Source organism: Macaca fascicularis, chromosome 2, assembly GCF_037993035.2.
Source record: "Macaca fascicularis isolate 582-1 chromosome 2, T2T-MFA8v1.1".
NCBI classification, from domain to species: Eukaryota; Metazoa; Chordata; class Mammalia; order Primates; family Cercopithecidae; genus Macaca; species Macaca fascicularis.
The window spans coordinates 120,450,700-120,472,726 of record NC_088376.1 but is presented as its reverse complement, the minus strand read 5'-3'; the positions used below and the strand labels follow the sequence as shown (position 1 = coordinate 120,472,726).

Here is a 22,027-nt window from a genome sequence, read left to right as displayed (position 1 = left end):
CGTGAACCTGGGAGGCGGAGCTTGCAGTGAGCTGAGATCCGGCCACTGCACTCCAGCCTGGGCGACAGAGCGAGACTCCGTCTCAAAAAAAAAAAAAAAATGTAAAATTATGTCTCTATACATCTTTGTGAACTTTTGTGATTATCTTTATAAGGTAAATTCTTGGCAGATACTTGTTTTTAAATTGTAGAATTTTGAGTTGGAAGAGGTTTTCTACATTTAAACTATGTCAAAGTCATCCTATTGATATGAAACCAAAATTTTACAGATATTTACAGGGAGCAATAAAACTTCTTCATATTCTAATATCCACCAATCTCACTGCCAGCTTATCTATTTTTATTTACAAGGTTTTTATTTTCTGATATTCCCTAGGGTGTTCGTCCAGTAGCTCAGGCTGGCAGTAAACATGATGAACTCAGCCCCTTAGCCCTGTTTGCTTTCTTCGTGAATCGCTGCAAAGATAATCTTCATGTCGTGGTGGCCTTTAGCCCCATTGGAGATGCCTTTCGAAATCGCTTGAGACAGTTCCCATCACTCATCAACTGCTGTACCATTGACTGGTTTCAGGTTTGTCATTTTTCTTGGTTGGAGGGGGAGGCAACTAACTCTTTTGGAATTTTAGTGAAATATTTGAAAAACTTCATTAATATACATTCAGCAAGTGTTTGTTTCTTGATCAGTTACTGTAATGACAGGCGTAATGTTCAGCACCAGAGACTGATAGGACTACATGATCCTCACAAGGAGCTTACACTATAGACTGGAAGATAGAAAAAGCAGTCAGCAATCATGATTATATAAGAGAGCCATAATGTTGATGTGCAAAGGGTATACATACAAAGGCAGTGAATTTCTGAGGCATGAAGATGAATTAGTTACATAGAGGGGGAGTGTATTAGGAATCAATAGGAAATTTGTATGTAAAGAAATTTATTATGAGGAATTGGCTCGTATGATTACGAAGCCTAAAAAGTCCCAAGATCTGCAGTTGGTAGGTGAAAGCCCAGGAAAACCAGTGATGTAGTTCCAGTCTGAAGGCCGGCAGGCTCAGGAGCCAGGAAGAGCCAATTCAGTCCAAGTCTGAAGGGAGGGGAAAAAGAACCAATGTCTCAGCTTGAAGACAATCATACAGGAGGAATTTGGGGGAGGATCAGCATTTGTGTTGCGTTGGATTGAACAAAATTGGACAAGGACAACTGAATGCAGTCCATTGACATTAGGGAGGGCACTCTGCTTTACTCAGTCTATAATGATTTAAATGTTGAACTCATGTAAAAACACTCTTACAGAAACACCCAGAATCATGTTGGACCAAATATCTGGGAACCTCATGGCCCAGTCAAGTTGACACATAAAATGAACCATTATTAGAGAATAGTACATGGAAAAGGAGAAGGGTGGGAAGAGGTTGGCTCGTCTGCCCCACTGAAAGTTGTTTGGTATAGCTGGCTGGCATTTTAAGGGCAGCAGCAGTTGAGTTGGAGCTTTGGGCACGTATCAGGTTACAAAGAGATTGGCAAGGTATTCCTAGGAATTTGGTTTTATACCAGAGACATCACAGTGGCATCAACATATTTTTAGATAATCTGTATTTAGGAAAAAACCAAAACAGTTGGAAGCTGTGTGGTGGGTAAATTACAGTAGGGCAAAACAAGAGACAGGAAAACCAGCTAGGCAACAATTTCAGTCAAGCTGGAAGCAAATGATGAAGGCCACTGCCTCACCTAAGACAGACTGCCACTGCCTGTATAAAACCATTTGGTATTCATACTTTTGAGAACAGTAACTCATGGTACCTTCTATTTGATTGTTTTATGTGCAATAGAATGTGGACTGTGCATTGACCCTGGATAATTTTTTTAAAAAAATTAGTTTCTGGTACTGATTTGTTTTATTCTCTTTGCCTAATTCTTATCAACTGCATTCTGGTTTTGTTTGGGAAATCACCCTCCATGTAGCTATGTATCAGAGGGATTGAATCATGGTTGGTCTAAGTCAATATATATATATATTTTGAGACAGGATCTCTGTCGTCCAGGCTGGAGTGCACTGGTGCAATCTCAGCTCACTGCAACCTCTGCCTCCTGGGCTCAAGCAATCCTCCCACCTCAGCCTCCAGAGTAGTTGGGACTATAGGTGTATGCCACCATGCCCAACTCATTTTTAAATTTTTTATAGAGACAGGGTTTCTCTATGTCGTCCAAGCTTGTCTCCCACCTCAGCCTCCCAAAGTGCTGGGATTATAGGCATGAGCCATTGTGCCCAGCCCTAAGCCAATATTGGTGCTCTCAGGCAGGCACGGTGGCTCACACCTGTAATCCCAGCACTTTGGGAGGCCGAAGCGGGTGGGTCATGAGGTCAAGAGATGGAGACCATCCTGGCCAACATGGTGAAACCCCGTCTCTACTAAAAATATAAAAGTTAGCTCAGTGTGGTGCTGCACGCCTGTAGTCCCAGCTACTCAGGAGGCTAAGCCAGGAGAATTGCTTGAACCCAGGAGGCGGAGGTCGCAGTGGGCCGAGATTGTGCCACTGCACTCCAGCCTGGCAACAGAGTGAAACTCCGTCTCAAAAAAAAGATATATATGTGTGTGTGTGTGTGTGTGTGTGTGTGTATGTGTATATATGTGTGTGTGTGTGTGTGTATATGTGTGTGTGTGTATATATGCTTTCATTTCTCTTGCTAGTGATTGTTTTATGCCTGAGCCCATGTATGAACCATTCCTTGCCAGTGGGTCCTGGGGAGCTTTGGGGAAAAAAAGTATTTTCACTATAAAAGGAGTCACATGGTAATAAAAGGGCCTTTTTTTGGTCTCTCAATCTTGTTGCTTGAGAATGTGATGCCCATAGCTGCAGCAGTCATCATGTCACCATAATGGGACTAGCCCAAGGATGAAATAAAGTGCACTGAGAAAGGAACAAGATGGAAAAAACGTGAATACTTGATAATATAGTTGAGCTTCTAAATGAAGCAACCCTGGAAATACCCTACTTCTGGGTATTACTCTATAAGAATATGCATCTTCTCTTTTTTGAAGATACAGTAAGACTGGTTTTCTGCCTCTTTAGTCATAAATATCCTAACTGCTACAGATAGTATTAAATATGCATGATAATTAGCAGGATGATTAAAAATGAAGCATGCAGAACAAAAAGATAAGCCTCCATAGTATTTTTTAATGATATGTAAGTTATATGACATTTAACCTGGCATTTTATAAAATTTCACTAATCTTAATAGTTCTTTAGAAGTCTCTCTTAGATTTAAAATATGTATTGGTACAATTGGATCACATGAATATAACAATCTATTAATAAAAAATGCATACACTGGCAGTATGTGCTTAGGCTAGACACCAAAAAAAAATTGGTCTTAAAATGCGTATTATCTGCTACAAAGGAAAAAAAATTATAAGCATAGTATTGAAACTAAATGAAAGGAAACCTGGAAAATACTCTAGTGAGCAAATGAAGATTAATGATATGCCATGTATTGGTAAGTGCTGAGAAGAAAACTCAGTATAAAAGGCAGAGTAATGAGGGAAGTAATGCTGTTTTATAAAGAGTGCTCTGGGAAGGCCTTCCTGATAAGTCGGTATATGAGCTTGGATGTGAAGGAAGTGAGAGCATGAACCACATGGAGGTCTGAGGGAGAGGGTTCTAGTCAGAGGGAAAAGCACGTCCAAAGACCCAGAGGTAGGAGCATGCTTGACATATTGCAGGAAAGCCAAGGAAGGAACCATTTCACTAAGATGGAGAGGACTGGCTAGGAAGCAAATTTGTAGGGAAGAAAATTTAAAAATCACCTTTGGATGTTATAGTAGAAATTGTGATGGTCTCCCAGTAATAGAAACCCAAACCAAACACATTGGGTTTTTTAACTCTCATAGGAAAAAAAAATCTAAAGGTAAGCAGAGTGGGGCTTTTGTGGCTTAACAAAGTCATGAGGATCCCAAGTTATTCTGCTTTACTATCCTTAGCATGCGACTTCCATTCTCAAAGTAACTTAGGGAGGTGAGGTGGCTGCTAGAGTGCCATTGTTCACAATTGTGTTCCAAACAAGAAGTAGAAGAATGAAAGTAGGCCAAAAAGGATGTCCTAGCTCTACCCTGAAGTCCCCACCCAACAACTGCTTATGTGTCATTGGCCATCCTGAATTCCAAAGGAGTCTAGGAAATCTAGTCTTTTAGCTGGATATATTGCTATCTAGAATAAAATTGGAGTCCCAAGGAAGAAAGGGCTAGTAGATATTGGGTGGACAACTAGCAGCTTCTGCCACTGTCATGATAAATTTGGGGTGCCTACTAGACATCCAAGTGGAAGAGTTGGGAAGGCAGTGTAATATATCTTTGATAAATAAAACTTCATTGATCCTTTATATTATCCTTTTTTTCATTTTAGTATATAAGAATATTAGGTCTTTCAGAGACCTCAGTCTCTCTTATTCTGCTTTGTTCATTAAAATTTTAATTTTCTCAAAACCAAATTATTCTCCCATAGGAAGTCATGCAACTTATTATGCATTAACTTATGGAGTTGGAATGAAACTACTGTTCATCTTAAATTTCAAGAGTTTTTCTTTTTCTTGTTTTTAGTCATGGCCTGAAGATGCTCTTGAACGTGTAGCTGTGAAATTCTTAGAAACACTGGAGCTTACTGAGGTTGAACGACAAGAGATAGTTCCAATCTGTAAACACTTTCACACCTCCATTATGGATCTTTCAGAAAGGTTAATATTAGTAAATTTTAAAATGACAATGAAGGGATTTGTGAAGCCCATTTCCAAATTAATTCACATGTATTTGCTATCTTATCTGCTATCCCCTTTCCTACTGTACTTACCTGGTTTACGTGATATCTTGGGTCACTTACCAAGTTAGATCCTCCTGGCTTATGAAACATGTGAAATAGTCTGACTCTTTTTTGCTGTAGTTCATCTTTTATAGACATATTTGTTGATCTGTGGTTTTTTAAAAGATAGGATCTCACTTGATTTGTGCCTTTTAAATATGTCACCACTAGTTGTTATTTTAGAGACAAGAAATTATAATGTGGTAATATGTAGGATTCTAGAGTCTTACAATGTTCAAGTACTCACTAACTTCTATATAAAATGTAATCTTTATTAAATGTCTGTTAATGGTATGTTGAATTTACCTTTTTGTGGAATCCATTACTTATAGTGAAGTATGTTATCTGCCTCTCTTTTAGGTTCTTGCATGAGTTAGGACGACATAACTATGTTACTGCTACTTCTTATCTTGAACTCATTGGCTCATTTCGACAGCTTTTGACAAAGAAGCGACAAGCTGTCATGGAAGCAAAACAGCGATACGTGAATGGGCTTGACAAATTAGCTTTTGCTGAGTCTCAGGTAAATTTGATGAGCTGCTCAGAATGATAATATATACTGAGAAGTATAAGAAATAATAATACAAGCTATAATTTATTGAGAATATGTGATATGCCAGGCTCTTTGTTATGTATTTCACATCTATTCCTTCAGTTATTCTTCATAACAACTCTATAAGGTAGACACTTTTATGATCCTCATTTTACAAATGAGCATAGTAAGTTTTATAGAAGTTCAGTAAGTTGCCTAGACCACACAGCTCAAATAGATCATGTTTTATTTTTAATTAATTTTTTGCCATTTAAGAGAATATAAGTTTAGGTCGCTTTTTATTATAAAAGCTGGTTAAATATGAGATTTGTGGTTTTTTTAATAAGTGCTAGTAATAATTAGTGTTAGTTCAACATAAGTAATAGAGGTTTGGTTGGCTGATCTTTGTATCATATGTCATGCACATAGTATACCAGGAATACTCTGAGATGCTGCTTTGTTTTCAATCTACATTTCTTCCATGGCAACTGCATTCTCCTACTGAGGTCTTCTGTGAAGAAAACTGGCCCACGCCTTTTTTTTTTTTTTTTTTTTTTTTTGAGATGGAGTGTCACTCTGTCACCCAGGCTGGAGTGTAATGGCACAATCTTGGCTCACTGCAACCTCCACCTCCCAAGTTCAAGCAATTCTGTCTCACCCTCCCGAATAGCTGGGATTACAGGTGCACGCTGCCACGCCTGGCAATTTTTTTGTATTTTTAGTAGAGACGGGATTTCACCATGTTCCCCAGGCTTGTCTCGAATTCCTGAGCTCAGGCAGTCCACCTGCCTCGACCTCCCAAAGTGCTAGGATTACAGACGTGAGCCACTGTGCTTGGCCCTGGCCCACACTTTCATAGTTTTGTTTATCATGCAAAGAACTAGCAGAAAAAGTTGAGATTTTCTGCTCCAATACTTTTATGGATACATTTAAATTTATATTTTCTGCATTTGGTTTCAATAGCAATTACAGCAATGGAAACTTAATCATATTATAAACTGTCTCTTTAGGTCGGTGAAATGCAAATGGAGCTTGTTGAATTACAGCCCAAATTGGAGGAAGCTAAAATTGAAAATGCAAATATGATGCAGGTAGAGTATCCTGAATGTTTTTGATGTCAAAGGACAATTGAAATATGTAAAATTAGCCTAGAAAGTAAGAGTTAATTTTTTGCCACTAGACTTTAGAGACTTTACCCTTTCCCATTGACTGGCTGTCTCATTGGGTCCAATGTGGGTTCTGTCTTTTTTGAAGGAATTTGTGAAGCCGATTTCCAAATTAGTTCACATGTATTTGTATTTCTCCTGATTTTATTATAGACCCTTCTATCCTTCAAAATGATATGTTAGATTCCCTGATTTTCAAATATTCTTTTGTCTAGGATTGAAAAAGCAATAGGGTGTTTGAGAAATTGTCTTCATCTTTCACTTCTTTAGGTTATTGAGATAGAGTCTGTACAAGTGGAAGCGAAAAGACAATTTGTGAAATTGGATGAAGAGGTAGCCAGTGGGAAAGCTGAAGAAGCCCAAGCTCTGAAAAATGAGTGTGAAAGTGACCTAGCTGAGGCAATTCCAGCCTTGGAAGCAGCTCTGTCTGCACTGGATACACTTAAGGCACGTGTTTGAATTAACTACTTTGTGTTTCATCAACAGAGGGAAGTTGAATATGGGTATTTGGCTTATTAGAAGTGGCTGTATTTCGGTAGGTGGCATTATCTTGTTTCTTTCTAATCAAATGAAACTTGCCTCTTAACAGTTTGCCTTTGATATATTGTTTTATTTTATTTTTATTTTATTTTATTTTATTTATTTATTTTTGAGGCAGAGTCTCACTTTGTTGACCAGGCTGGAGTGCAGTAGTGCAGTCATGGCCTGCTGCAGCCTCCATCTCCTGGGCTCAAATGATTCTCCTACCATAGCCTCCTCAGTAGCTAGGACCACAGACACACACCACTATGCCTGGCTAATCTTTTTAAATATTTTTTTTTTATAGAGACAGGGTCACCCTATGTTGCCCATGTTGGTCTCAAACTCCTGGGCTCAAGTGATCCTCCCAGCTTGGCCTCTCAAAGTGCTGGGATTATAGGCATGAGCTTCCATGCCTGGCCTATTTTTGCTTTTTGTATATTATTTATAATTTTCATTCAGGATATTCTAGTGGAATGAGACGAATAGACTCCAAGAGGCCAAAGTGGTTCTGTATGTGGACCAGCAGGCATATGTTAAGTACAGTGTGGAGCTAGTCTTCTGCAGCCTCCTGGACCTGCATACACAGAAAAACTTAAAGGCCATTTCCAGTACAGCTGTGAGTGGCACCATCTGTACCACATTATGTTGTACACAACTTTTTACAGGTCTTTCGGGAAGACCAGAACAACTGCACCAAGCACAGCGGGAGAGACAGCATCTGTTGACTAGGGGGTCAACAGTGTATTCAGGTCCCATTTTTTGCCTTTTTTCCTAATCAATACTCTTTCTTTCATGTAACAGACCTGACAAGACTGTAAACTCAACCTGTGGGTAATTCAGCATTTCACAGAATCAAACTCTCTGATTTTCAGTAACATCAGCCCTGTAGTTATAAGACAAGAGATTATTTTAGGGCATTTATAGAAATTTCCTAGTGCTCTCAATGCGCTGTGAATCAGGAATTTAAAACGCTGAGCTTATTATGTTCTTTCTTCATGCTTTCAGGTACTTTCTTTCTTTCTTTTTTTTTTTGAGACAGGGTCTCACTCTGTCACTCGGGTTGGAGTGCAGCGATGTGATCATAGCTCACCACAACCTGAAACTTTTGGGCTAAAGTAATACCCCCCAACCCCCCGACTCAGCTTCCTGAGTAGCTGGAACTACAGTCACGTGACACCATGCCTGGCTAATTTCTGGCACATTTAAGAGTCACTTATTACCCTGTGATCTTTCTGCATTCTCTCCTTAGAGATTTATTACAGCAGCTACTTATTTTGACAAAGCCTTGTTTTAAGAGGCACTCCATTCTAGGTGACCATGAGCAACTTCTCTCATGTAACTCTCAAGTAAGTAACTTCTCTCTATGTTCCATGAACTTTCAGCACTCCATCCCCTGATATAGGATTCTTGATGCCTTCAATTTAGGTCATTAATACTAGGGTCCCGGCCGGGCGTGGTGGCTCAAGCCTGTAATCTCAGCACTTTGGGAGGCCGAGACGGGTGGATCACGAGGTCAGGAGATCGAGAGACCATCCCGGCTAACACGGTGAAACCCCGTCTCTACTAAAAAATACAAAAAAACTAGCCGGGCGAGGTGGTGGGCGCCTGTAGTCCCAGCTACTCGGGAGGCTGAGGCAGGAGAATGGCGTAAACCCGGGAGGCGGAGCTTGCAGTGAGCTGAGATCCGGCCACTGCACTCCAGCCTGGGTGACAGAGCAAGACTCCGTCTCAAAAAAAAAAAAAAAAAAGAAAAAAGAAAAAATACTAGGGTCCCCTTTCATTGAGAGTCTGTTGCTTATACCCTTCCTGATATCAAATGCTGTATTACCTGAGTTAGAGTTCAGTTACAGAGAAGAGAGTTAACTCTATTTAGTATAAGCAGACAAAGATTTTTTAGGGAATTTTATAAATGGATTACAGAATTGTTGGAAGAGGCTGAGCCTCCAGGAATGACTCACAAAGACATACTGCAGAAATGGTCTACCAGAGCAGCTGTCCCTCTGAGTAGGAAGCCTGCAGAGCCTTCCTACAGTGCCACATGACCTCCACTATAATCTACATTGTCACAATGGATGTCTTGCACCCTGCCACTCTCCCCATTTATTGTCTGAATTCTAGTACCACTCAAGTGATCTGGAATCGAATTCTCACCCAGAACTCTAGTTGCATGAAAAACTAAGATATATAGTTGTTAGCTTTCCAGCATTTGCATCTTGCAAGAAATGTCAGAAATATATTGGTGTGGGTAAATGAATCTATACTATCTATTATAAAAATGTATACCTTTTTAGAAAATAGGTTTGGAATTGGGACCTACCTCTTCTTTCATCTTCAATACAACTAATATATATAAGCAAATACAGAATTAAATCTTCATCTAAATTAGGATTCTTAACCTAGGTTCCACAAATGGGTGTGGTATGTGATTGTATATGCGAAAAACTATATTTTCTGGTGGATTTATAGCTGCCATTATATTCTCATAAGTATCTATGACTGACCCCTCCCAACATTTGAGAACCATTAGTCTTAATCTGTGCTGAATTCTCTTTTGCTAATTGTTTCATAACCACATAAAGTAAAAAAATAAATAAATAAAAAATAAAAACAACAAAACTTTGATTTCAAATAAAAAGGAGTGCTTTCATTATTCTCCAACATTACTTTAAAATTTTTTCATTATTTAAAAGTAAACATTCTGAAGATGTCCTGTTTGTTTTTGTTTTTTTCTTTTAGCCAGCTGACATTACGATTGTGAAATCAATGAAGAATCCTCCATCTGGTGTTAAACTAGTTATGGCTGCTGTTTGTGTCATGAAAGATATAAAACCAGAAAAAATTTCAGATCCTTCAGGGACTGGAGGCAAGGTAATAACTTGACACAGATTTGAATCATATTCATGAATGTATAGAACTTGTCAGCAGCAACTATTATCAAATATCAACAGTACCCAAATTAGGGAAGAAACATTGTTTTCCAGATATTGTCTGTATATATTCTAGGGTAAAGCTAAGACAATGTAGTGTCAAAAAAATGTGTTTCCAGATGAATCTGGCTAACGTGGTAAAACCCCGTCTCTACTAAAATACAAAAATTAACCGGATGCAGTGGCAGGCACCTGTCATCCCAGCTACTCAGGAGGCTGAGGCAGAAGAATTGCTTGAACCCAGGAGGCAGAGGTTGCAATGAGCCAAGATCGTGCCACTACACTCCAGCCTTGGTAACAGAGTGGGACTCCAGCTCAAAAAAAAAAAAATGGTTCTAGTTGCTTCCATCTCCTTTTCTGTCTATGCAGAATTCTCCACTACCATGGGCTTGGAACTAAATGAACACTGAGGTACTTGTACTTTTCCAGCTAAGATTCTTTCTAGGTATTCCAACAAATCTGCTGAGTTAAGCAGTATAGTGAAGTTGTTAAAAGCATGTGCTCTGGAGCTAGAATGTCTGTATTCAGAAATCCCAGCCCCACTAGCAGCGTGACCTTGGTTAAGGTATTTAACGTGTGGGATTCCATTAAAAAGAGATGTACCATATGACCCAGCCATCCCATTACTGGGTATATACCCAAAGGATTATAAATCGTGCTGCTATAAAGACACATGCACACGTATGTTTATTGCGGCACTATTCACAATAGCAAAGACTTGGAATCAACCCAAATGTCCATCAGTGACAGACTGGATTAAGAAAATGTGGCACACATACACCATGGAATACTATGCAGCCATAAAAAAGGATGAGTTTGTGTCCTTTGTAGGGACATGGATGCAGCTGGAAACCATCATTCTTAGCAAACTATCACAAGAACAGAAAACCAACCACCACATGTTCTCACTCATAGGTGGGAACTGAACAATGAGATCACTTGAACTTGGGAAGGGGAACATCACACACCGGGGCCTATCATGGGGAGGGGGGAGGGGGGAGGGATGGCATTGGGAGTTATACCTGATGTAAATGACGAGTTGATGGGTGCTGACGAGTTGATGGGTGCAGCACACCAACATGGCACAAGTATACATATGTAACAAACCTGCACGTTATGCACATGTACCCTAGAACTTAAAGTATTATAATAATAATAAATAAAATAAAATAAATAAAAATAAAAAATAAAAATAAAAAAAAAAAATAAAAAAAGAGGGTACTCATAATATCTACCTCATAAAGCTAATGAGAGAATTAGATTAGTTAGTACATATAAAGTTTTTAGGTGTAAAGCCTCACAAACAGTAAGTGCACAATAAATGTTAGCTGTTATTATTACAATTATTATTCAAGGATACGTCCCTTAAAAAGGAAGGCATAATATCCATTCTAAACTGAATGTACAGGCTAATTTTCTCTTCAGGTTTTTTTAATACGTGGGTTTAAATTCCTGAATTAAAGAATTAGATTTTTTTTTTTTTTTTGGCCATTCTGTCCTTCATTGAGAAAATAAATAGGCTCTTACTAAGTTTTTCTTATTTACACACACACACACACATACACACACACACACACACACACACACACACACACACACACACACACACACACCTCCCTATCAGGCTTCCAGAAGCAGGAAAAAGAACTTTCAGCTGGTTATTTCAGCTCTTTTGCCAGTATAAGTAGCATGTGCTTTTACCCTATGGTTGGCAGAGCAACGTGTACTCACTCTTTGGCTTTCTGCTTTCTCCTTTAATTTCACTTGGAGAGTCTAGGTAAGTGAGGAGTTTGTCTTTAAGAAAAAGTTTGGTACTTTTCTTATTTAAAAGAGTCAAAGAATACAGGAAAGTAAATTTTGAAGTAATAAAAATTTATTTTCTTATATGAAATTGTGATAGCGTTTACTCAAGTTGCTGAAGTTTTCAAAAGAAATAATCACATTATTTCCTTTTCAGTGTTTACTTTTTTAAACAAATTCAGCCTATAAATGCATTTCCATATTTAAAAATATTTTATGTTTAACATGTACTTGAGGAAAGTCTTAATTTCCAAGGAGATGTAAGTTGATAGCTGGGCGTCATGGCTCACGCCTATAATCCCAGCACTTTGGGAGGCTGAGGCAGGTGGATCACTTGAGGTCAGGAATTGGAGACCAGCCTAGCCAACATGGTGAAACCCCGTCTCTACTAAAAATACAATAATTAGCCAGGTGTGGTGGAAGATGCCTGTAGTCCCAGCTAGGCTGAAGTGGGAGAATCACTTCAACCTGGGAGGCAGTGAGACAAGATTGCACCACTGCACTCCAGCCTGGGCGACAGAGTGAGACTCCATCTCAAAACAAACAAAAAGTATACGATTAGTTTCTCTTGATAATACCTCTTAAACTTCAAGAAGAAAAATTTTACATCTAGCATTTTTAGTTGCAAATTTAACAAATTTCCATAAATTTTATTTGTAGATATTAGATTACTGGGGACCTAGCAAAAAACTTCTGGGAGATATGAATTTCTTAAGAGATTTGAAAGAATATGACAAGGACAACATTCCAGTGAGTTGCATTGGGTTTCTTTCTATAAATGTGACTTGGTTAAGATGTTTAAAAACTTTAATATTATGCAATAGTTTACAACACATATAGAAATAGTCCATTTTAGGATTAACATAATAGAGATATTACATTTATTAATGATACTATGAATTTTCATAATGTTTAAAACCATTCCTGTCTCAGATAATTAAAAAGTTATTTAAATAAGTTACTCTTTTAGTGTATAATTGACTTGAAAGAGTTGTCTGTCTTCTTATAACAAATTAAGAAATCTGATACACAAATTTATGTAAGATTTAAAAAGTATAGCACATTATTTTCTATCCAAATTCTTATTCTTAATGTTTAATTGTTCTTTTCCATTGTTTCCGTTTGTCCTCTCAATGTATGTCTTTTTTTTTTTTTTTTTTGAGATGGAGTCTTGCTCTGTAGCCCAGGCTGGAGTGCGGTGGCATGATCTCGGCTCACTGCAACCTCCACCTCCCAGGTTCAAGCAATTCTCCTGCTTCAGCCTCTTGAGTAGCTGGGATTACAGGCACCCGCCACCCTCCACCACGCCCAGCTAATTTTTATACTATTAGTAGAGATGGGGTTTCACCATGTTGGCCAGGCTGGCCTCAAACTCCTGGTCTCAAGTGATCTGCCAGCCTTGGCCTCCCAAAGTGCTGGGATTACAAGTGTGAGCCACTGTGCCCGGCCTAAACTTGTAAGTCTTTTAATATTTTTGGAAGAAACATTTTGCCTTCATATCTGTAATACATTTGCATATTTTGCTCACAAATGTGATGTATTTCTGCTACAATTATGCTTATTTTTAAATTATCTCAAAATACTTATTTTGGCTTTTAAAGCCAACATTACTTTTTTATACAAATGTTTTTATTGTATATGATTTTTTCATCTGATGATTGTGCGATCTATATTGAAATTTTAAAATTTAAATCTTTGTTATATAGGTGACTGTTATGCAGAAGATTCGTAGTGAATACTTAACGAACCCTGAATTTGATCCCCCTAAGGTTGCTAAAGCTTCTTCTGCAGCTGAGGGTCTGTGTAAGTGGATTATGGCCATGGAAGTGTACGACAGAGTTGCAAAGGTATTTTGAAGATTAGCACGTCTGTATTCTACTAAGATATTCCCAGGAATTAAAATCTGTACTTATATTTACTGGTTAAGAAGTTTCTCAAAGTGACCACAGAGAGAATTTGTCCTGCTGTAGCATATTATCATATATTGATTGCATACCTAGTAGACAAAGAGAATATTTGTGCATAACATAACCTGGTTGGGGCTGGTGTGGGTGGTAGTGATGCAGGAGCAGGGATGATGAGTAAAATTAGTCAGATTTACTTGTAGCTTTAGGACCCAGGACAAAGGGGAATTAAGGTTTGATGAGGCAGAAGCAAAGAAAAATCTAAACCATCAAGGGGAAAGTGCCAGATTAAAAAGTTGATTCCAAGGATCAGAAGTAAGAGGATCCAGTAGAGTTAAGAGGCAGAGCATGGAAAGATCCCCTGAAACAATACCATGCACTGACACAGAACCTTTCATGGAATACCCACCGGGTCCAAATTTCTGGGAGAGCAGAGAATAGTTAAGAGCATTTTGTAAATCTGGCTAGCAAAGGACCAGGGCAACAAAGGCTTTGCCCTCGCAGCTTGCAGAATTCTACCTAAGGAAGAAAGAAATATAAATAAAAAGGTAGATGAAAATATGTGGTAGCATGTGTTTAAAACAAACTCAGAAGACAGAATAAATGATCAAGCTGTAATAATTAGGAAGGTCTTCCTAAATGATATACATACATGTACCTAGAGAGAGGTAGAGAGTTTGTTAGTTTCAAGGGAGCAGACCTGAAAAAACCTGTTAAAGAAATAAAATTAATTTTATCTAGGATGTCTTTCCATTAAACATCTTGTCCCTTCACACGGTAGTCTCATGGTAGCTCAGCTAATTTCCACATGTTCCACAGATGTGTAGAATCTTGTGGATCCTTTCTACAAAGCAGAGAAGCCAAGGCATTCAGGCTTTTTCCTGCCTTCCCACTCTACACTTCCACACTGCCGTTTTTATTCTGATACAAGCTGCCCCATGTTGATACAGAAGCATGGGAGGGAAATATGCAGTAATGTCTTCTCTGAAGTCAGAAGCAGAAAAGGGAGCTTCCTGCTTTCTGTCTACTTATTTAACACATTTTCTTTCATGTGCTTTCTGTCTACTTATTTAACACATTTTCTTTCATGATTTCAATGTAGCAGAGAGAAAGCAGGGCATTTTGTGTCTGATACACTGCTCTCTCTCTCTCTCTCGTCCGTCCTTGCCTTCAGCTTCTTTCATGGCAATTTACTAGAAGGGTTAGGTCTCTCTACTTTCTAATAGGCGCAGACTCTCTCTGGTCATCTTCTACATTCTTTATACCAAGGGCTTAGAGGACGCTCAGTGATCCAGTTGGCCAAACTGCATTGTTGATATGCTGATGGGCATAACAAAACAACTTTAGGAAATCCCTTTTTTGTCATTCAAATGTGACTTTTCAAGATTTGTTGAGGAAAATTCAGTTTTGGTAGTGAAACTGAGCATCAAGGTTTTCTTCCTTTTTATTTCCACCATCACAGCTCTAATCCTGGCAAGGCAGATGTAAGCCTCAATCTGACTAGGAAGAAAATCACAAGCTTGGAAAGGAAAAAAAAAACACCCAAAGCATATTCATGTGTTTAAACAAACACTTATTATTTCATGTTATATGTTTTTCTCTGTTATTTGACGACAGTTGAGTGACACCTATTCATTATTTTGAGACATCTTGTGACATTTTTGCTACATATTTCGACATTTTGTTAGCCCAGTGTAAATTATCATTTTATAGGTAACAATTTGCTAGTCCAGATTTATCTATTTTATAATATATATAGGTATATTTTACTTTGTATGTAAAAACAGAAGATTTAAGGCAAAATGTTTATGTAATTTATTATAATGCATTTCGAATCCATAATATCTATAAGGGAGGAATTATACAGATATCAATTTTACATAGTACACATCATATCTGCATATATTGTTCCCAAAAAGGTAGTGGCTCCTAAGAAAGCTCGCTTAACAGAAGCTCAGAAGTCTTTAGCTGAGACAATGGAGCTTTTGAATCAGAAGAGAGCAGAACTGGCAGAAGTAGAACATCATTTGGAAAATTTACAAATGACATTTCTTGAGAAAACAGAGGAAAAGGCTGCTTTAGAAGACCAGGTGGAACTCTGTGCTAAGAAACTTGAAAGAGCCTCACAATTAATTGGAGGACTGGGTGGAGAAAAATCAAGGTCAGATTTCTATTTATTTTAACAAGATTTAGGAATGTCAGGCTTGAATATGTGACCTTCTTTGGGTGTTTATTGTAATTACTGATTTTACAATGGCTGGTTGAGAATATGGGACATTTTGGAAGACACCTGGCCAGGCTTCTCCAAACAAGGATATCAGTCTTGAGGATGGTGTTTACAAATTGCTTTCACATGGTCTTTTAAAAGAGGCAAATAAGGCAAATGGTAACAATTTTTTTAATCCAAGTGGTGAGTATGTTGTTGTTTGTTGTACAGTTCTTTCCAATTTTATGTATGTTTAAAATTTTTTGTAATACAATGTTTGGAGGGAGTAGTGAATGCATGGTTCATTGGTTAAATTTTATGTTAACGAAGATATAACTGGCTTGATCTAACAAAGCCAGTAAGCTTTATTCTAATGTATTTACTTGGATTGGACAGCCAGCTATTTCATTTATTCTATTTGTTGAATGAATAGCACGATAAAGTTTGACAAGACTTTGTAGTACAGATTAGATAGTTTTGGAATACACTTTTTTATTGTATGGGTTTCATTAAATGGAAAAAATACCATTCTTAGTATGTCAGCTTCTATACAGCTTAAATGTAATTTTTGGCAATGAATTGCAAATGTTCCTGTGTTTTACAGTCTAACAATAAATACTAAAACAAATAGCACATCCACTAGACCAAATCATCCAAGAGAAAATTATTAGGCAAAATGTTGGTGTTTTGGGTTTTTGTTTTGTTTTGTTTTTTGGTTTATTTTTTGCTTTTTGTGAAGGGCCAAGTCCTGTAAGAAATGTCTAATATTCTAATAATGAAAGGAAGATTGTCATTCACATAACATAGATACATGTTATAGCACATAAGAGCTAGAAGGGTTCCAACCTCATTTTACAGATAAGCAGGTGTCCCACATTTTATAGCTTTTTGTTACACAGTTGGACTGGAAGCCCTTGCCCTTTCAATTACTGTCTCCCATCATTCTCTGTTGTAAATCGATTTTGCCTTTGGTTGATGGCACAGATGGGCCCAAGCTGCAGATGACCTTCAGATAACATATGAAAATTTAACTGGCGATGTCTTGGTATCAGCAGGAGTCATAGCTTACCTTGGTGCTTTCACTTCTGGCTTTCGAGAAACATGTACAAAAGATTGGAGCATGTTGTGCAAGGTAATGGTTTTATATTTTTTAAGTCTTGTTTTAGAACATCCAAAGTATGTTTTGGGATATTTTGGGGGAAAGGATGATAACAAGGACAAAAAGAAGAAATAACTGAAAACATGGGGTCTTTCTTTTTTTGCTTCTTGGTTCATCAGTAAAATAGTTCCACAGTTCAACTTTTAATTTCTTTTCTTTCCGTTCCTTAGCGTTATTAAATACTACCTAGTGACAATTAAACTGATATTTTAATTTAAAAAATATTTCAATTAACAAGATGAAAGAAAACAGATTTTTGTTTATTTCTTACAGAAGAAAAAAATCCCATGTTCAGAGGAGTTCTTGTTGAGTAAAACCCTGGGTGATCCAGTACAAATTAGAGCTTGGAATATTGCTGGATTACCAACAGATAGGTTTTCCATAGATAATGGAGTGATCGTTAACAACTCAAGGCGTTGGTAAGAAATATAAACTGTTTATTTTTTCCGTTGTTTTATTTGAAAAATTTCAAACATATAGAAAAGTTGAAAGAATTTTATCATAAGCACCAATATAACTACCACCTCCTAGATTCTGCAGTTAACACTTTAGTATTTTTGCTTTATCATGTACCTGTCCTTCCCTCTATCACTCCATCAACCCATCTTTTAAAATGCATTTCCATGTAAATGGCAGACATAGGTATACTTCCTTCCAGATACTTCAGCATGCATATCATCAACTAAAGTTCACTATTTGCTTATGTTTTTATTCTTTTGAGGTAAAATTTACATACATGAAATACACAAAACCATACCATTCAGTGAGTTCTAACGAAGATATAAACTAGTGTAACCCAAATCTCTATCAAGATATAAAACATGACTACCACCAGGGAAGTCTCCTTATGTTCCTTTCGTATATCCCTACCCTCATCCCACCCCAAGAAATCATTGTTCTGATTATTTCCCACCATGGGTTAGTTTTGCCTAGGTTATTTTTGTATGGATTACTTCTAGAATTTCATATAAAGGAATCATAATGTATATGTTATTGGGTAAGGCTTCTTTTGGCATATTTTTTTCTGAGATCTATCCATGTTATTGCATACATTGGTACTCTGTTCCTATTTTTTGTTGCTGAGTTCCATTTTATGAATGTATCACTGTTGATGTATTCTATTGATGGACATCTGGGCTATTTCTAGTTTCTGTCTATACAATGTACTAATTTTAACTAGGTATTGCTATCCATCTTCAAGATATTATAACTTGATAATTTATGCAATTTCATGGGTACCTTTTTTATTTGCTATCATTGATAGTCTGATAACTATAAAAACTTTTCAAATGTCTTTATTGTTATCCTCTTATTCATATCACTTTGAAAAACTTGGAAAATTACTTTCCTTTGAGAAATAGTTTTCTATAATGGTTATGTAGTGACAGTGTCATCTAATTTTAAAAGTCTTTTCATGGGACTGTATCTCAAATATACTGTGATAGATACTATGGAGCTCTTAGATTTATCAGGTACTATTTATTCTAAGTGCCCAACATCTTCACAATGTCCTGTGAGTTAGGTATTATTATTATCCCATTTTATAGATGAGGAAATTGAAGCCCAGAATGATTTAGTAATTTTAAATTAGTAAAGACAGCGAATAAGTGATAGAGTCAGAATTTGAATCCAGGCAATCTGATTTTCAAATCCTTGCTCTTAATTACTATGCTGGAGTGAATTGTGGAATAGGATATCATACTCACTGCCTTTAAAACCATAATGGAAATTTTGGTCTTCTTTGAGATGAGATAAATTAAAGATATAAGAAAATGTAACATCCTGAAAGTTTGAGTTATTGTTTGTTTTATATTCTCTGCAAATCTTTCTGGAAACTTCAAAACAACTAACTCCTGTTTATATTGGCAGTATTGTTTTAATAAAATAAGAATGTATATAATCATATATTGAGTTTACACTCAAAACTTTACTTGAGAGCGAAGATACTTAAGTTGAAACTTCTAAGCAATAAGCAAAATTTAATATAATCTGAAAAAGAATATGTTTTAGTTATAAAAAACGTGTTCTGTGGTAGAGCAGGGATCATTCTGTTTAACAGAATATTAGACCCTTGAGTCTGTTAATTCTGTTTTAGAACCCATTTCCATGTGTTTTGTGACCATTCAGATTATTTAAATTGCAGTTTAGAAAATGCTGTTGTGGCCTGGGCACGGTGGCTCATGCCTGTAATCCCACCACTTTGGGAGGCTGAGGCGGGCAGATCACAAGGTAGGGAGTTCAAGACCAGCCTGGTCAATATGAAGAAACCCTATCTCTACTGAAAATACAAAAAAAAAAAAAAAAAAATTAGCCAGGCATGGTGGCATGCGCCTGTAATTCCAGCTACTCAGGAGGCTGAGGCAGGAGAATCGCTTGAACCTGGGAGGCAGAGGTTGCAGTTAGCCAAGACTGCGCCACTGCACTCCAGCCTGGGTGACAGAGCAAGACTCTGTCTCCAAAAAAAAAAAAAAAAAAAAAAATCAGTTGAGTAGTATAGATTAACTATAACCACTGAGTCCAAATTCTAATTCCTGTGAAAAACATCTGATTGGTCTAGCTTGAGACAAACATTCACCTTAGGTTTAGTAACTTATAGCTGTGGGGCCCAAGCCAGAGTAACAACCATGAGTATTGAAGACCCAGAGTGTAGCTCTCAGAAGAAGAGTCATGACCTGGAAAAGTAGCTTACGTTTTACAATTAGGACTCAAATGTTTGCTTCCTTCTTTTGCATTTTTGGACATGACAAAAGGTAATTTTATTTATTTTTATAATGATAGCCATTTACTCCAGCACTATTTGTTGAGTTATCCATTATTTCCTCATTGCTTTGTCCCTTTAGTCTTTCTAACTTTAGTGAGGACTTGTGAACTGCTTTTAAAATGCTTTGTTTTTCTTTCTACTTTTAATCCCAGTATTTAGATCATTTACATTTAATGGAATTATTGATACACTTAGATTTAAATCTACCACCTTGTTCTTTTTTATTTGTCTCCTTTGTTCTTTGTTCCTTTTTTTCTTCTTTTTCTACTTGGATTTGGATTAGCTGAATTTTTTTTATGATTCCATTTTATGTCCACATTGGCTTATTGGTTAAATGCTCCTTATTTTTAGTGTTCGTGCTAGTGTTTATAATATCATCCGTTTCTAGTTTATTACTGAATATCTTCAAATAATTTTATGCTATTATATATAGTGTATCTTTCAACAGTATAATTCTATCTCTTGTCTGTCTTTTGTGCTGTTACATATTTCACTTTTTTATATGCCATAAATTCTATAATAGATTCTCTTTATTTTTACTTTAGACAATAATTTATCTTTTAGAGTGATTAAATATAAGAAAAAAAGTCTTATGTTTACCTTCATCTTTTTCCCATTTTGGGACCTCTTAATTTCTTAGTTTCTGTTTGGTTTCACATTTCTTCTGCCTGAAGAATGTCCTTTAACACTTCATGTGAACAGGTCTACTGGCAATGAATTCAGCTTTTTTCTTTTTCTGGTCTAAAAAAACAATCTTTAAAAAAATTGGTATGTAATAGTTGTACCTATTTCAGGGATATATGTGATATTTTAATACATTTATTCCATGTACAGTGATCAAGTCAGGATAGTGGGGTATTCATCACTTCAAACATTTATATTTTCTTTATGTTGAGAATATTCTAATTCTTCTTTTCTAGAAGTTTTGAACTATACAATAAACTATTGTTAACTATAGTTACCCTACTGCACTATCAAATGCTAGATCTTATGCCTTCTACATAACTGTATTTCTGTATCTATTAACCAACCTTGAAAAAAGTCTTTATTTCATCTTCATTTTGAAAGATTTTTCTTTTTTTTTTTTTTGGCTGAGTTTAGAATTTTGGGTTGACAGTTGTTTTTTGCTTCTGTTTTGGGGCTTATTGTTTTTTCTTTCACGATGTCACTACATTGCTTCTGACCTGCATAGTCTGATGAGAAGTCTACTCTAAGTCTTACTTTAGTTCCTCTTTATATAATATACCTTTTTTTCCTCTGGAAAATTTCCAGTTTTTCTCTCTTTAGTTTTCAGCAGTTTGATGTGTCCAGGTGTGTATGCACATGTGTTTGTGTGTGTATGTGTGTTTTGAGATCGGGGTCTCAGTTTGTCACCTAGGCTGGAGTGTAGTAGTGCAATCATGGCCCACTGCAGCCTTGACCTCCTGGGCTCAGCTTCCTGATGTAGCTGGAACTACAGGTGAGTATAGTGCCCCCACCTCCCATCATTTTGAACAGCTGTATTGATATATAATTCATGTACCATAAAATTTACCCTTTTAAATTGTACAATTCAGCGATTTTTAGTATGAAATGCTACACTTAAGAAATACAAATACATTTTAAATTTACCATTAATAGCCTAAAATCAAAGAACAAGCCATTTTCTAAGAAACAAATACTGTGAGTGTATGTTAAGATGTTAAAAGAAGACATTTCATTAAAATTTTTCTGATCTTTGAGATATATATATATAAAAATATATATATATTATATATATATAAATATATATATATAATGCTATATATATATATATATATATATATAATGCTTTCCAAGAATAAAAAAGGCTAAACTTCAGTTAGGGAACCACTGGAGTGGCAATAGGGGTAAACTTTCAAATCTACTTTCAGCTGCAGTGTGTGTTTTGCCTTTACTTCTTCTGGGATTCTTTGGAGTATTACTGGCCACAAACTGTTAATTTTCCAGCTTGGAGTTTCCTCAGTCATGTAGATGGTATAAATTTATATCCTAAACCTGTATGAGATATAGACCCACAGCTACACATTCACATTTTGAGGGGACACTTTTTCCTAGCCAGATATGAGATGGGAATCAAAACATTTCCTTCTTGTCTCTTTATGCATAGGGTTGAAATTTTTTCTATCAGTGACTTCTTTAAGCCTTTTGTGAGTTTCAGCTTAATACAAAGGTCTCA

The 22,027-nt window shown here is 36.7% G+C and overlaps 1 protein-coding gene across 1 annotated transcript in view; it reads left to right on the top strand.

Annotated features, from left to right (window-relative positions):
- DNAH12 (dynein axonemal heavy chain 12) overlaps positions 1-22,027 on the top strand; it is a 238,947-nt gene that overhangs the window by 148,962 nt on the left and 67,958 nt on the right. The window contains exons 45-55 of the mRNA XM_015446091.4: positions 376-570; positions 4,598-4,731; positions 5,214-5,376; positions 6,396-6,476; positions 6,822-6,998; positions 9,810-9,941; positions 12,461-12,550; positions 13,507-13,647; positions 15,624-15,865; positions 16,895-17,042; positions 17,343-17,488. Coding sequence (XP_015301577.3) covers positions 376-570; positions 4,598-4,731; positions 5,214-5,376; positions 6,396-6,476; positions 6,822-6,998; positions 9,810-9,941; positions 12,461-12,550; positions 13,507-13,647; positions 15,624-15,865; positions 16,895-17,042; positions 17,343-17,488 — 1,649 coding nt within the window. The remainder of the gene's footprint in view (positions 1-375; positions 571-4,597; positions 4,732-5,213; positions 5,377-6,395; positions 6,477-6,821; positions 6,999-9,809; positions 9,942-12,460; positions 12,551-13,506; positions 13,648-15,623; positions 15,866-16,894; positions 17,043-17,342; positions 17,489-22,027) is intronic.